Below are 16,840 nucleotides of genomic sequence, written 5' to 3' on the forward strand. Positions count from 1 at the left end.
AGCCCAAGGATGGGGCAGTGTGGTGGGGGGATGCGGGGTGGGCTGCTCGCGCCCCTCGCAGGAGTGGGCGTTTTGTGCGTGTCCACATCGTGGGGGCCTTGCGGCCTGGGTCCCTGCGCAAGCGCGGAGCTCGTGTAACGGCGCCGGGCTCGCGTGTTCGCGGTGGGCAGTTTCTGCCCAGGTTTGTATGCCCCGTGCCAGACGCGGTTGAAGACAAAGCTCAGGATGGAGCGCAGGTGAGACCGGAGAGAGACAGGGTTCCCTAGGGCACAAGCCTAAATATCAGGAGATGGAGCCCGGCTCCCCACCGTCCAAGCCCTCAACCTCCTTCCAGTCTCCCTGCTCTCTCTTGCATGTTATATTCTGAGATCCTCTCGTTTCTATCTTTGTGAAGCCTTTGATAAGGGAGGGTTGAATATGAGGTGTATTGGGGGACGTATCTTGGGTGAGGCTGTAGCGAGGGTTGAACTCTGGGCGCTTTTTTAACTGTTATTTCTGGAGGATTCTTGTGTGCCAGGGCCTGACCTCTGGGCCTGGAAATAGGAGTGATAAAGCTTAACAATGTGGAGATGTCAAGGGCTGTACGAGCCCAGATGGCACAAGTGATGCTGCTGACCGGGACATGTGGGCAGGGGTGGGGATAACAGCACTTCATGAGCACTTAGCTGGTACCGGACACTGCTTTTCAGTCTGTGCACCGTCTCGGTTTTCTCATCTGTAAATAAGGGATAATAATAGGACCTGCCTCTGTAACATGGACACTGTTTAGAACAGTGTTTGGTCAAAGTTAGTGTTCATTAAATGTTTAATGTTTTCATTTCATTTAATCCTCTTAATCAGAAATGGCTTCCTTTCCTGGGGCAGGCATAAGTTTTTAGTTCTTTCAAAGCAAGTAGTTAACTGGGAATTTCAGGAATCAAGCAATCTAAAGAGAGTCTAAGTCAGCGATTCTCAACACTGGGATTTTGCCCCCACTAAGGAACATTTGATAATGTCTGTAGACAGTTTTGACTTTCACAGTGTGGAGGTGGGGGTAGCTGGGTTTTGGCCTCTGGTAGGTAGAGGCCCGAGATGCTGCTAAACATGCAATGCGTGGGGTGGCCCTCACCCCCTACAATAGAGAATTATTTCCAGCCCCAAATGGCAAGAGTGCTGCAGTTGAAACACCCTGGCCCAAAGTGATATTCTGTTGTCCTTTGGTTCAGTTTAGGTTGGTTTTACTCCTAAGCTTTGGAAGTTTCTTTATTTAAATAGTGTAAGCAGATCTGAATACCACTTGCATATTTTTTGGTGGAAAATTAGGTAAAAAGGTTTACCCCAAAGTGGGCATCAGTGAAGAATACACTAAAGCCAGCCCGTCTTGGTGAGTCCCTGCTCCACTTGCTTAGTTGTGTGACCTTGAGTAAGTGGCTTAACTTTTCTGTGCCTCAGTGTCCTCATCTGTTAAATGGGAATAATAGCAGTTGTTGAGAATACTAAATGAGATAATATATATAAAGCATGAGGACAGTGCTTGGCATGTGGAAAGTGCTCTAAAAAGAAGGTGTGCTCTGGCTCCTTATGTCACCTTCCTTGGAGCAACAGTGAGATCTTCATGGCCTGAGGCAAGTATACTGGCAAGTCCTTCTAGTCTTCAGTGACCGGATTCAACAGTAAGCCAGCACTGATTGAGCAGACGTTTCTCATGGTTACTTTGCAAACATTTTATGTTTCATTTGTTGCAACATGTTAACTTAATATTCTGGGGGAAAATGACTAGCTTGGTATTAGGGGCCCTCTGGAGAGGGCTTGTGACTGTCAAGCTTCTCATCACTTATATGGTATAGATGACGTCCCTCTGCCTGGCATTTGTGACCGGAGCCCTGCCAACTTTTCAGCCCTCATCTCCCAACGCTGAACAGCTAGCTGGCTTGCAGGTGCCCGAATTTACCAGTGAAATAACTTTTTCTGCCAAATGTTTGCAGATTCTATCCCCTCTCTTTGGGAGATTCCCATGCCTACCTATATTGATTCCAGTTTTTCATCCATGTAGGCACTTGGACATGTTCCCTGAGGAAGCCTTCTAGACCTCCTTGTACACAGGCCTCTTCTGGGCTCCGTCAGGCCCTGGTACCTCTTTTTCTGAGGCTCTCTAACCTTGGGCTGTGGTTCTCTGGGTCTGTTTCAGTGTCTCTCTTCCCTTCATGTTGGGAGCTCTTTGAGGGGGGAATTGGGTTGTATTGTAATTCGCATCCCCAGCATCACTGGGCAGAAGGTCTGGTACAGAGCAGACAAGGTATTCAAGACCCCTTCTGATGTGCTCCTAGTTTGCTTTTCCTTTCCTGTCTTTTACTGTTATCTCTACCCCTATAAATGCAAAACTCAGGTACAGAAAGTACTTCCATGAGATGTAGTGGTGACAGAGGCTCCAGAGATGCACTGCTTGGTTCAGACTCTGGGGCTCCCATCCCCTACTTGTGTAACCGTGGACTAGTTGCTTATCCTATCTCGACTTCATTTTCTCACCTGTAAGTAGAAGTAAATAGTACAACCCTTAAAAGGTTAGAGCAGTGGTTCTCATCCCAGGGCAATATTGCCACTGCCCTTACCCCTAGAGATATTTGGCACTATCTGAAGATATTTTTTGGTTGTCAATTTTGGGGGGTAGTGTGGGCACTGGCATCTAGTGAATAGAGGCCAGAAATGTTACAAAACTTAAAAACACACAGGCCAGCTCCCACAACAGAGAATGACTTGGCCCAAAATGTCAGAAGTGCTGAGATTGAAAATCTCATCAGAGAATGAGAAGAGATAAAACTTGAGTGCTCCTCTTTGCCCAGACTGCCCTTCCCCCTTTTTGTATGGGAGCTGGATGTCAACTTAACCTTCGGAACCTATTCAGAAAGCTTCTTCTTTGGGGAAGCCTTCCCTGACTCCCCAAAACATTGATCCAGGCAGTGGAAAGAACTTTGGTGTCAGACTAACAGGGCTGGACTTAAATTGGGTCTTAGACCTGAGGGACTTTAGGTAAGTGGTTTTTCTCTGTCTCAGTGTCCTTACGTAGGAAATCAAAGGTAGCTTCAAGGATGAAATGGGCAAGCACTGGGCAGGTGTTGGCTTAATGTTGGGACTCCCTTTGTGGAATGTAGTAGTCAATAAAACCTAACAGTCTAGTGTTGTTTAGATTGGGTGGAACTGTTAGAAATAAGTTTATTAATAAGATCTGCTGTGGAAAGAATAGGAACCAGCAATTTTGTCTATCACTAGGAAATCGAAAAAGAAAAAAGGTGTTATTGGATTGTTTACAGGAGACTTCAAATCTAATGCATAAAGACACAAAGTTTAAAAGTAAAAGGAAAATAACCCAAAGAAATCTAAGTTTAGTTATGTTAACCACCAGACAAAACAGATTTTTGAGTCAAAAAGCACTATCCGTAAGAGAGTGATATCACAGATGTAAGAGGTATAACCAGGATGATGCAACAGTCCTAAACTTGGATGCACCTAACATCATAGCCTAAAATAAATAAAACCAAAACCAACAGGATGACAAGAAATTGACACATTCACAAGTACTGTATGACATTTTAATGTATCTAATTATTCAAGTAGACAAAGCATTGTAAAATTATGGAAAATTTTAATACCCCTAACAAGCTTGAAATTAATGGACATAAATGGAAAGCTGCACCCTTTGATTAGGGAATACACGTTTTTTTCTAGGCACACATGGAATGTTTATAGATGTTAGATGTGGCTGTCCAATATAGCCACTGGCCACATATCGCTGCTGAGCACTTGAACTGTGGTTTGTCTGAATTGGGATGTGCTACAAGTGTAAAATCCACATCAGGTTCAAAGACAATAAAATCTATATGTATATATATCACTAAATTTTTTGTGTTGGAATTTAAATGGTTTTGATACGTTGGATTAAATGAAAATACCAAAATAATTCACCTTGTTGATGATAGACATTGTAAGTAATTTCAATGAATTGTACATGTAAATATGGTTAAAAGTGGCAAATTCTACATTACATGTGTTACCACAATTTAAAAAATGAATTTTACTTTTTATTTTTACTTTTTTAATATGGCTACTAGAAAATTTAAAATTACGTATATAGTGTGCATTATATTTCTATTGGACTGCACTCCCATCCGTAAACAAGTCTTAGCAAAAAGCAAAATTGCCCTGCCTGCCTGCCCGCCCCCCCTGCCATAATTTTACAATGCTTTAAGGACAAGGAACTTTAAAAAGAAGCTTAATACATTTGCTTCTGATCCAGTCTATGAATTTTCCCACTAGCCTGTTTTATGTCTTAGGAAATGGTATAAAATAGGAAGTAGCTAAAACATAAGGGTGTGGATGTTGGGGGAAGGGGAGTGTAGGCATATATTATCGTAGTCATCTTAAAGCCTTTTATGCTTGAGAAACACCAAAACAATTTTTGAAAAACTACGTCACCTCCTTCGTTTCAAGTTGAATCTGAAACTTCAGCGTAAAGTGGTTATCATTACTAGAAATAGAAAATCTATTTTAGAAGGTGACCTGAGATTCATTGTTAGTGGAATAAAAATTTCATGACACGACTCGATTAAATCAGCTTTACTCACCTATGGCAATTCTAACATCATTTAAATTTTTACCTGGGTATTCTATCCTGTGTAACTTGAAAAAATGTGATTGTCCCAGAAAACATTCCAGTGAAATTTTTTAAAAATTAGCAACACTAACCCATATTCCTTCAGTCATTCTGAATACAGAACATGTCACCATGAGCCAAGGTTCACCCTCAGCTGAAAGGTATAAATAGGAATACAGGAGTCCACACCAGGGAGTCTTCAGATACTTGTGCACATAGCCCACGTCGAAGATCTCTGCTTTGTCAGGTAAAATTGGTTCTGTGTACCATAAGACACAGTTCCTCGGATGTCAGGATATTTAGGGACTGAGAAAGGTTAGCTGCCAACACAAAAGCACAGTCTGACTTGGGGCATGCATTTCTGAGCCTAACCAACCAGAAAGATGTTTTCCTGAGGAGGGAGAAAAACAGATGCCATTGTTAAGGAGAGATGCACATTTCTTACATTCTGTTTTCTTTGGAAAAAGGTGCTTCTCAATGACTTGGCTTCCACACCTTCCCTCTTGTCTGCTGTGTGGTTTCTGGACAGCGTAGGCCTTTGAGGGTGTGTGGGGTGTGACTTAAGTGGCCAAGGGTCCCCTGTGCCTCAGCCTCTCCCTTTTCATTATGGCCACTTCCGGGCAGGGAGGGGCGGGAAGAGAGGACCCTGGGTTGGGGCAGAGACAGCCTGACTCGGAACAACTGAAGTGGGAGCACATACCTGTGAAGCTTCACTAAGGAGGAAGGGACCACTGTTCTGAAGGGGAACTGGGGGGGGGTCCCAACATGTGGGACCCTTGGGGAAGACTCCTTGGATCCCCCAGATGACAGGCGATTCCTAAGGAATGTAGAAATGCACCACAGAGCCAGAGAGCTTTCATCCCACAAATGAAAATATAATTTATTATTAAAAAATAATTAAGCAAAAGAGCACCAATGTTTTAGAAAATGTGGATATACGCTCTACTAAGCTGAATCATGAGAGTTGCTACTGGTTTAAGAAGTCAAAAATATTTCTTGAAATTTTAAGTAACTTTGGGAAACAAAGTGCAGTTGATTTTCTCATACCTGGTTCACTTTTCACATTAGTGAGAAGTATTTTTTTTTTCTTTTTGAGGAAGCAACAAGCACACACCCTTATGCTGCCATACGTATAGTCACATTATACTGCCAGTTTTTTTCATGGTTCATAGTTACATTTTCACAAGAGCCCCAAGTGCATTAGCACTGCATCCTAAGTCAATGCCTGATTGCAATAGGACGTACAGAGTGAGGAATAAGAAGACAATCATTTGATACTCTCCGGCTATAAAACACCTTTCACCTGTTTTCTTTGGCATTGGAGAAGTCATCTTCACTGGGCCGTCCAGGTGACAAGCCATACTTTGAATAACAACAGCCTTTCCTAACCTGGCACCAGGAGGAGGTTTGGAAATGAGTCTGGGCATCTTCATGCTGGTTGACATGTAACCAACACAGTTGCTCTCAGCTGGTATCTCTGCAGAGAAACTATCAGATGCATCCAACTCCTGTGTAAAGAGTTATGTTCCAGAGAGCATGCATCATGTAGGAATCATTCCTCCAACCTCACCACCTCCCCTGCTTGGGAAAGGGAAATAGAGGTACCCTCAAGGCTGTGTTGGCACCTCCTGTTTGTAGAGCAGCCAGGTGCGTTCCGCACGTGCAGCATCCACAGCTGGGGAAAGGGATTATCATGAGCTTCATGCTTCAACTCAGCATCCACATCCATAAATTGCTTCTGAACCAACTAAATCCACCAGGAGATCTCGAGGATCAGTCTTGGTCCCCAAGCACACTACCAAATCTTGCCTGGTGTCTGATTTCTTGTTTTATTTAAAGGACAGGGAGGGGCGTCTGAATCTAGGAATGTCACTTGAAAGCCTAGATGGTGTTCTCTGAAACAATGCTCTTTTGTAAGCCACTTTTCCAGCTGAAAAGCTGGAGGAAATTCCACCAGTACGGAATACTCTTTATGTCCATCCTACAACAGAGAATTTGCTACTGCAATTGGATTCCTGTTTCCTTGGTGCTCTAACTGCTCCAAAGTTTAAGTGTTTTCTATCTCTGATTATACTCTGTCTTGCTCCACCATTTGAGATCCACTTCCAGACATGCATCCCTTGATAAGTGAGTTGTCTAATTCATCTAAAATGTAGTCACTACTTAAGTTACAAGTACACCAGCCTATAATTCTTCAATTGCCCTTTGACAAACTTATTTATACATCTATTCATAATCTGCAGCCTTGGCTCCAGACTGTTAATTGGAACAACAGTGACCAGCACAAACCCTACTCATTTCTAGCTCAAGGGCTTCCTTTGGGAGAGCAGAACTTCTCAGCCCCATCCCATTCTTTGCCATATTTCCACAAGGTTGTCATTTTCCATTACAGTGAAAGCACCTTTCTCTCCAAGTATAAATTCAAAACAGGAGTCATCATGCACAAGCTAGGAGGCCCTGAAGCACAGGGGAATATTGCAGGATTCTTCACCCTACAGCTGGGGCAGGTGGGGAGGGGCCTTCGAAGTCCATGAAGTCCTTGCCTTCAATGAGTCTTTGGCAAAGCAGGAATTCAGAACTCTCCTTGTCCTTCTTAGTCCAACTCAGCAATGCTGGCACTGTCTAGGGCTCGGGCCTTAGAAGTTTCTTTGGTGGGGGAGGGAGGACATTCTTCCCCTCCAGGTCACCCTCCATGGGTGAGAAACATCACCTTGCCTCTAAAGCAGGGTTTCGCATTCTCCACACTGTTGACTTTTGGGACCAGATCACTCTTTGTTGTGAGAGGTGTGCTGTGCATTGTGGGATGTTCAGCAGCATCCCTGGATTCTGCCCACCAGATGACAGTAGCATCCTCTCCTCCACCTCCTTCCCAATCATATAACAACCAAAAATGTCTCCAGATATTGCCCAGTGTCCACCAGGGACATAATTGCCCCATGATTGAGAACCACTGCTCCAGAACAACCTTTCAAATGTTTATCCCAATCACATCATTCCCCCATTCCCTCACCATAACCCAGAAGGCCCTCCCTGATCTGGCCCTGGTTGCCATTCTGCCCTCATTTCCTCCCCCTCTTTCCAACATTTGCCCCATTCCCACCTCAGAGCCTCGACAGTAAGAGGCTGTCCCCTCAGCTGGAAATGGTTCCCCACTCCACTCTTTCCATGGCTGGCTCCTCCTAGTCCTCCGGGTCTCAGTTTAAATGTAACTTCCCCAACAACCCTAGCAGAAGTAGTCCCCTGCTTTTTCTCCACTGCCCATTTTATTCATAGATTATTGCTTTCTGAAATTCTGTTTTCTTGTCTGTCTTCCCCACTAGAATGTAGGTTTCAGGGGGCGGGGATTCTTTTGATTTTTTGTGAGACTGTATCCTTGGTTCCTATATGTCTGGCGCAAAGTGGGTGATTCATAAATACAAATGAACGAATGCTCAGCCCTTGTGCTGGGTGTTGTGGGAATGACTTAGTGATGAGTCAGATCCAGGCCCTGACCTCAAGGGGCCCCCAGGCTGGTGGGGAAGAGAGACCTGGACACAAATCATTACAGCTCTGGTGACCCGAGCTGTGACAGCAGGGATACGGGGAGCCAGGAGAGCCCAGACACAGCACCAGGGGAGACTAAAGGACTTAAAACTCCCTGGATGAGGAGCACGTGCAGTGGCCCCCCAAAGGATGATAGGAGTTTATCAGGCGGAGAAGGGAATCTGTCTACCACCTACTCATTCATTCAGTTGCTCATTCACTTATTCTTCATTCCTTTGAGCTGGATCCACCCTGCGAACACCACTGAGGAGGATCTGCCCTACTGCCCCATCCTCTCACCCTACCTCAGTAAACAGACTGTTGACAAATGCTAGGGACCCAGAGATAAGTCGATCTTGGGCCCTGCCTACAACAAGCTACTAGTCTGATGGGGGAGGTTGCTTGATATTCACAATCCAGGATGATCGGATCGTGGCAGAAGGAGATACAGGGCCTGTGGAAACACACAGGGACCATTTGGTTCTTGGGGGTAGGGGGACATCCTAGCCAAGTTCTAGGGGGAGAACTTAGTCCAGTCCTGGAACAGTGTTGAGCTTGTGTCATACTCTGAGCTGTGCACGCTACATGTCAGCACAACAACCTGGCTATCAGTCCCATTTTATAGGCAAGGGCATTGAGGCGTTTGGAGAATGTAAGCAGAAGTTTTGGAGGGGGCAGGTAGAAGAGACGAGGCTGAAGGCATGCACAAGGCAACTTAATAACACAAATGTGGCATTGAGTGGCCTCGGGCCAGTCTTTCATCTTGATCTCCATCCTGTGGAGTCTACAAAACCAGTTGGAAGGGTGGATGCAGAAGACTGGAGCTGAGTCATATGGGGCTATGGGCAAAAGAGAAGGTTTTGCAGAATGGAAGGAATGATCCTGTGTTTCCTTTCCCAGAGTGGCACAGCAGAGGGGGCTCCTGATACTATTTCTGGGGGTGCAGCTGCTGCTCTTGGGGGCATTACTCTACCAAAACCACCACCACCATGGCTTCACCTCCTTCTTGCGCTTCCTAATACAAGACAGGCCAGAGGTGGGAGAAGAGCTGCCCTTTTTGGTCCAGGTCTCCTCTCCAGGAATCCCCTACCAGGATGTCTATACCAACCTCAGCCAGATCCACCCTGTGAACATCAGTGAGGAGGATCTGCCCACCTGCCCCATCGTCTCACCCTACATCAGTAAGCTTGCGGCAGTCCCCCTGCCTCAGACTCTGGGGAGCTGGCAAGGCTTTCTGAGCAGGGTGGAATCTGGAGGCAGAAGGAAGGGGACCTGGTGACTGAGGGTGATTTGGAAGTGTGATGGTTATCCATTGCTGCTTCATAATGACTCTCCCCAACACTTAGTGGCTTAAAACAATCATTTTGTTAACTCTCAAAATTTCTGTGGGTCAAGAATTTTTGGAAGGGTGCAACTTGGGGGTTGTGGTTCAAGTTTTTCGTACAGCTGCGGTGAGATAGGGCTGGAGCTGAAACAGCGGGAGGCTGAAACAGTAGGGAGCTGAGTGGGCATCTATCTCTCTCCGTGTAATCTCACTTCCTCTCCATGTAGTGTTTCCATCTGGGCTAGTCTGGGCTTCCTCACAGAATGGTGGCCACAGAGCAGTTAGACCGCTTACCTGAAGACCTCATGAGCAAGTGTTCAAGAACCAAGGTGGAAGCTATGTGTCTTTTTCATGATCTAGCCTCAGAAGCCCATGTGATGTCACCTCTGGCAAACTCCTCTCATTGAAACAGCCATAAAAGCCCACTCAATTTTAAGGCATGGGGACATAAATCCACATTTCAGTAGGAGTACCAAAGTCATATTGTAAGAAAAACATCTTGAATGAGAGATACTTTTATGGCCATCTTTGGAAAAATTACTATCTGCTACAGAAATGGAAGAGACAAGGCTGGGAAGTGAGTGGGTGGATAGTGGCACCCTCGATGAAAGGGGAACCAAGAACGAAGATAGTCTGAGATGTAGTGAGAGTGTAAGGCCTGAGAAACACCCAGGTGGAGACATCTGGGAGGCACCAGACTGGAACTTAGGAGGCAGATCTAGGACCATCGGGGTCCATGAAAAGAAAAGCAACAGGAGGTGATGAGCTTGTTGAAGGAGAGATGAGTAAGAAACATAGGGGCCAGTACCAGCCCCCAGAGATTATATATAATTAGGGGAGAGGGGTCAGAGATGGGGCAGAGGAGTTACAGAGAGGTGGGGGGAAACTAGGAGAGAAGGGCATACTTCCGTCAACGTGAGCCCTCTTTACTGTTGTATTGATTTCCTGGGGCTTCCATAGCAAAAGATCACAAATAAGAGTTCAGAAGTCCAAAATCAAGGTATCAGTAGGATTGGTTCCTTCTGGAGGTTCTGAGGAAGAAACCATCCCATGCATCTCTCCCAACTTCTAAAGTTTGCCTTTAATCCTTGGTATTCCATGGCTTGTAGACCCATCATTCCAATCTCTGCCTCCATCACATTGCCTTCATACGAGGATACTAGTATGCTCTCATCTTAACTAATTACATTTGCAAAGTCCCTATTTATAAATAAGGTTACATTCTGAGATTTCAGCTAGATATGGAATTGGGGGGGGGGCACTAATTAACCCAGTAAAACCAGGTTGTGAGGTTGCCGGGGCAGGCCCCTGACCCTCCCTGGCCTCTACCTCTCTCACATGGCCCCTTGAAGGTGATGATGCCGGAGAACCTGACAATGGAGAAGGTGGTAAAGAAGAACCCACTGGTGAAGCTGGGGGGACAATACTGGCCACCCAACTGCCGGGCACAGCACCACACAGCGGTAGTGGTGCCCTTCTATGGGCAAGCCCAGCACCTGCAGCACTGGCTCTTCCACTTGCACCCCTTCCTGCAGCGCCAGCAGCTGCACTAGACCGTCTATGTGGTGAACCAGGTACGGCAGGAATGGGGAGGGGCAGAAACAGAGGGGTCTGAGCAGGGCCATGGAGAAATGAAGTCCGTAACTCTCTGAGGTGAGAATGTCTGGGTCAGGAAGCTTCTAGGAGGCAGAATTTGTGAGTTAAGCACTTGAATTGGAGGAATTCAGCCTGGGGCTGGAGGTTTGGTCTAGACTGGCTGAGTCTGGGAACAGCTGGATTGGCTACAGAGATTATAGTCCCAGCTGAGTGTAGGGCTCCCTGAGCTCAGGGCTGGCCAGGCTGCACAGTAAAGTTAAAGGGTAAATTAAAGTATTGGGTTTGAGGTTAGTTGTCGGTTTGAATCCCAACCTCTTACTAGCTATGTGGTCTGGATGTGGGACCATTTATTCATCTATCTATGCATTCATTCAATCAGCACACTGTTACCTAGTATAAATTATGTATGACCTTGGGGAACATATCCTCTGTGCCACAGTTTTCTCATTCATGAGACAAGCTTGTGGGAAGGATTCACTGAGTTAATGTTAAGCAGGAGGCAGTGCCTGGCACATAGTGAGTACTCAGTGAGTGATAGTGATGATGGTAATGATGTTGACAGTTATGATGATGATGGTGATGGTGTTGATTTTGGTGATGAACATGGTCAAGAAGGCATTGATGGTGATGGTGACGATGGTGATGATGGTGATGGTGGTGATGATGAAGATTATATTTGGGGTGGTGGTGGTGATGACCAAGATGATGCTAATGATGGTCTTCATAGTGATGGTGATGATGATTTTGGTGAAGAAGATGGTGAAGATACTGATGGTGATGACAGTTTTGATGATAGTGGTAATATTGGTAATAGCCATGTGGGAGGTGAGGTGATGATGCTAAAGTTGTTGAAGATGAAAATAGTGATGATGGTGATGATGCTGATGCTGGTGATGAGGATGATGATGATGATGGTGAGGATGATGATGGTGATAAAGTGAAGAGGAGAATAATGATGATAAAGGAAGAGGAGAACCAGACCCTGTGCTGGTCCCTAGACATCAGAGCCAGTTTCCATCCTGCAGGAGCAGAGACAAAGAGAGACACAGGCAATGCCTGATGATCCCTAACCTCTGCTGTCTCATTCAGCCCCTTGAAGGTGATGATCCTTGAGAACCTCAAGAGGAAGAGCCCAGAGGAGGGAGTTACTGACTATCTAGGATGAGAGTGGGATCCATGAGTGGGATCCCAGGGGGCAGTAACCAGTGAACTACATCTTCCTGGACTAGTATGAGTTTGCCAGCACCACAGTGGGAATGAGAAGGAGTCCCAGGTGGGGATAATGGAACTTGAAAAGGTGAACGAGAACAAGCCTGGCAGGTGGGGGAGAACCCACTGCTCAGTGGTGGGCGCAGCACTGAGTGTCTCCATCCACCCCAGGTAAACAACACTGCCTTCAACCGGGGCAAGCTGCGCAATGTGGGGTTCTGGGAGGCCATGAAGGAGGAGGACTGGGACTGCTGCTTCTTCCATGATGTGGACCTACTCCCAGAGGATGATCGCAACCTCTACATCTGTGACACCTTCCCTGCCCATGTGTCTGTGGCCATTGACAAGTTCAACTACAAGTAGGCAGTGGGATGGGGACTCCTGTGAGAGACTGCTGACCAAGCCCTGCCCTTCCTTGGACCTCACCTGCCTATCGGTGTATGGTGGGTTCAAGGGCCCCAGCCCTGATCATTGAGGCTGAGGCAGGGGCAGGACTGTAGGAGCTGGGGGAAGTCCTTAGGACAGGGAAAACCCTTCTTCTTGGATGAGGGTGCCAATTGGGGTTGGGGGAGCCAGAGGATGTGCTTAATAAAGTGGTGGGCAGAGGGGGCTTTGGCAGAGGTCAGATGAGATCAGAGGTCAGAGAAGGGGAACATATGAGAGGAGGGGCTGAGGGTCAAGGGTCAGGGGTGGGAGAAAGGGGCTGTCAGTGGGGTCACATGAAGGCTTGTTGGGTTATTCAGGGGAGGGGATGTCCCAAAGGTCAGGTGTCTTCATTTGCCAGTGCTGCTCTAACAGTGTACCACAGATGATTTGGCTTAAACAGAAATTTATTATCTTACAATTCTGGAGAATAAATTCTGAAATAAAGACGTCAGCAGGGTCATGCTTCTTCTTAAAGGGAAAAATCCATCTGTGCATCTCTCCTGGCTTCTGGTGGTAGCTGGCAAACCACGATGCTCCCTGGTTTTGGTGGCATAACTCAGTCTTAGATCCTGTCACATGGCCTTCCTCTCTCTGTCTTATTTACTGCGTCCAAATATCCTCTGTTCATACACTAGTCAGATTAGATTAGGGCCAACTCTAATCCAATTTGGCCTCGTCTCAACTAATAGCATCTTCAAGTATCCTATGTACAGATATGTTCACGTTCACAGGACCAGAGATTAGCACTTGAACATATCTTTTTTGGGGGACACAGTTGAATACGTAACAGTCAGGTGAGGGGCCATCACAATGGTCAGGGGAGGGGTTGTCACGGGTGAGCGGAGAAGGGCAAACCCAGAAATGGACTTCGGAGATCTTGGCCAGGAAGGGGCCAGGACCTCTGTTGCCTGAAATTCCTTCTGCTTCCATCTCTCGGCCTCCCTAGACTGCCCTACAAAGGCTACCTTGGAGGGGTGTTTGCCCTGTGCCCCATTCACTACCTGAGGATAAATGGCTTCCCCAATACCTGCTGGGACCGGGATGGTGAGGATGACGACATTGCTGCCAGGTGGGGAGCTTGGTTCTAGGGAGCCTAGCATGAGGGGCTGCAGGTTCTGCCCTGACATGGGGGGTCAGGGGCTGCCCTGTTCTGAGGGGATAAGTGGGGATTCCTGGGCCAGAGGGGACATGGGCCATCCTGGTCTGGGGGGACACAGGCCTCTGTCGACTGAGGGGCTGGTCCCACTGCCCCTTTTCCTCTCCCTGGAAGGGTGAAACTAAGCAGGATGCTCCTCTCACAGCCCCACCTGCTCTTTGGCCGCTACCACATGCTTGAGCAGGAGCAGGAGTACGGCCACTGGTGGAGTCTCTGGAGGTGAGTCGGGTTGGAGGTGGGGTGGTCAGTCCTGGATCCTCTCTGGGCCCCAGGATCCCACAGCTCCCCCTGCCCTTCCCCAGGCCTCGCTTTCTGTCCCAGACCCACCATACATGGCGGCACGATGGCATAAACTCGCTGGACTACAGGCTTCTCTCCAAGGAATGGCAGCCCCTCTACACCAACCTCACCGTGGACGTCAGCCTCCTGGCCTCAGGATCCCCAGTGCCAAGCTGAGGCAGCATCTAGAGTCGAGAATGGAGTCCCCAAGACCAGGGCTGCAGGACAGCCCTCCCACCCATTCCCTCATTAAAGAAATGTTTCTTCTACGTGTTTCTCCTTTCTGCCATCCCTAACTCCCATCTGTTGTTTTCATCCATTCATTCATTTATTCATTCAGCAGCTATGTCCAGGAGGTCCTCCTTCACAGATATCAGTTAGTAAAAGGAAAAGGTCCCTTCAACTTCAAGCAGATGCACTTCAGATGGGGACCAGAATTTTGTGGTAAATACTTTGTGCGAGGGAAGTTTTGATTGAGACTTCACTCTGAATAATAAAATTAAAATTTTGAAAATATCTTTAGGATTTAATGAAATTCCATTTTCAGTGAAGACAATTGGTAGCATTAATGTTGCACTGCCAGTGGCTAGCCATCCTTCTAATGCTTTATGTACACATTAATGCATGAATCGGAAAATGTCTCCCCAAGGTGGGAACCATTATCACTTCCACTGTGCAACTGGGGAGATGAAGGCACAGAGAGGTTAGATCACTTGCCACCAAAAATTAGGGCTAGAGCACAAAGTGAAGTATCCAGGTAGTCTGGCTCCAGAGCCCATGAGCCTCACCCTACTAAATCCAAACCTTGTGCTAATTCTTAGAACAACCAAGAGATGGATCAAGCATTAATTCTTCACTTTCATGGCTTTCATTTCCTAATAATAAAAAGCATATGCAGAGGTAAAGTAGGATAATGTTAGGAACTTAGGCTCTGCCATCAGACTGCAGAGGGTCAATGCAGGCTTTTTCCCTTACTGGATGTTTGGTTTGGGGAGAACTCATTCAACTTCTTTGGGCCTCGGTGTCATCATCATTTCTAAAATGGGAGTGATAACAGTAGCCTACCTCCTAGGACGGTTTGAGGAATAAATGACTTAATTTACATAAGAGGCTTAAAATTATATCTGGCCCAGAGTAGGTGTTCAAGAAAAAATTGTTGCAGTCATTTGCAACTTTTCTCAAGGGCCATCGGTAAGCCTTTGATGTTCAGCCATACCCTTTCAAATTGTTATGTCATTGTTCTTATTGATTTTCTCCTCTTCTAATGGTAACCCGTCTAACACTACTGGGTGTTTCTACAACCATGATTTTGGCACAGTTTCTAAACATCACTTTCGTCACTCATGATCTTGTGAAATCCTGCATCTTTTGGGATATTTGCAGTTTTACTTTGCAGTTTCTTTACATCACATTCATAATGTATTGCAAGCGATCTGTTTCATGGGACCGACACAGAGAGAAGACTGATTGACACAAGATAACTGATGCAATTAGGATGGAGCAGAGGTCTAAATAGACCCTTGGGTTAATTATGGGGGGATGTCTGGTTGGGGCTAATTTTATCAATGATCAGTTAATTAGGATTATTTTCATGTTATGAAGACTTTGGATCCCCTATAGAACCTTACCCTTCCATGGATTTGTATAAGGAATATGTAGACGTCACAGGCCTTTTGTTTTGAGTCCTCCATCTCTGCTGGGCCCTGGGAACACAGAGGTGAGGAAGACAGGGTCTTGACCCTGCTCTCATGGAGTGAGTTATGCAACCAGTATTTATTGAGCACCACTAGTACCAGGCATTCTTCTGGGCACTGGGGATGCATCTGGGATCAAGATAGACAAAACAAACAAATCCCCTGGATTTCAGTGGATTCTGGTGGACTCCAGGCAACCTCACTAGGATGGGGCCAACCTTGGCTGGGCAAGATCTTGTTAGACACATGTGGAGTGTCCCCCTGGAGGCTGATTGCAGAGGGAGGTGCCCATGCCAAGTGAACCCACAGAAGACCATTACAAAGCTGGATGCTAACTGATGGATGACTCTGCAAAGGAGAAGCTCCTCCAACTGTTCTAACAGGGCCCTTGGGGGTTACTGGATTGACCATCCTCATTCATGGTGGTATCAGTCCTAAGCCCCTGTCCTCTCCTGGACAAGGAAACTGGTGGAATACAACTATGTGTTTGACAGGATGTGGCTGCCCTTATTCTTGGTGTGGTGGGCTCATCCCAAGGTGACCTCTAATGAGTCACTCCTTTGGATGAGCCTCTCTTCTAGAGTGGCAGGTGGAATCGATGGCTTCCTTATGAACAACAGACTATGGCAAAGGAGATGGAATGCAACTTCTGTAATTAGGTTACTATAAAGTCTGTGTAGACTTTAATATCATCAGCAAGTAATGAGAATTTTTCTCAGCTTATGTTTCTTGTTTGTTTTTGTTTTACTTGAATAGCTAGGATCTCTTTAACAATGTTAAATAATAAGGGTGACAATGTGCACCCTTGTCTCGTTCCTGATTTGAGTAAGAATGCTCCTAAATTTTCCCTGTTTTGGGTGATAGTTTCTGTAGGTTTTCACAGATGTCTTTTATCAGATGCATGACAGTTCCAGTAGCTCCACAGCCTTTCCAAAACTTGGTATAGCCAGTCTTTTTAGTGGATGTACAGTGGTATCTCGTGATTTTAATGTGATTTGCATTTCCCT

General features: G+C 46.3%; 1 protein-coding gene across 1 annotated transcript; it reads left to right on the plus strand.

The window, feature by feature from the left end:
* The first annotated feature begins 46 nt into the window (after nucleotides 1-46).
* Nucleotides 47-14,595, plus strand: LOC119521245 (beta-1,4-galactosyltransferase 3-like). Its single transcript, XM_037819323.1, is given in 7 exon segments — nucleotides 47-236; nucleotides 9,050-9,330; nucleotides 10,812-11,047; nucleotides 12,450-12,637; nucleotides 13,651-13,773; nucleotides 13,975-14,079; nucleotides 14,163-14,595. Coding segments are annotated over 7 exon segments (1,098 nt in total). The 5' UTR covers nucleotides 47-225; the 3' UTR covers nucleotides 14,317-14,595.
* The last annotated feature ends 2,245 nt before the right edge of the window (nucleotides 14,596-16,840 follow it).

The sequence above is a fragment of the Choloepus didactylus genome, chromosome 27 (genome assembly GCF_015220235.1).
Source record: "Choloepus didactylus isolate mChoDid1 chromosome 27, mChoDid1.pri, whole genome shotgun sequence".
In the NCBI taxonomy this organism is placed as follows: domain Eukaryota; kingdom Metazoa; phylum Chordata; class Mammalia; order Pilosa; family Megalonychidae; genus Choloepus; species Choloepus didactylus.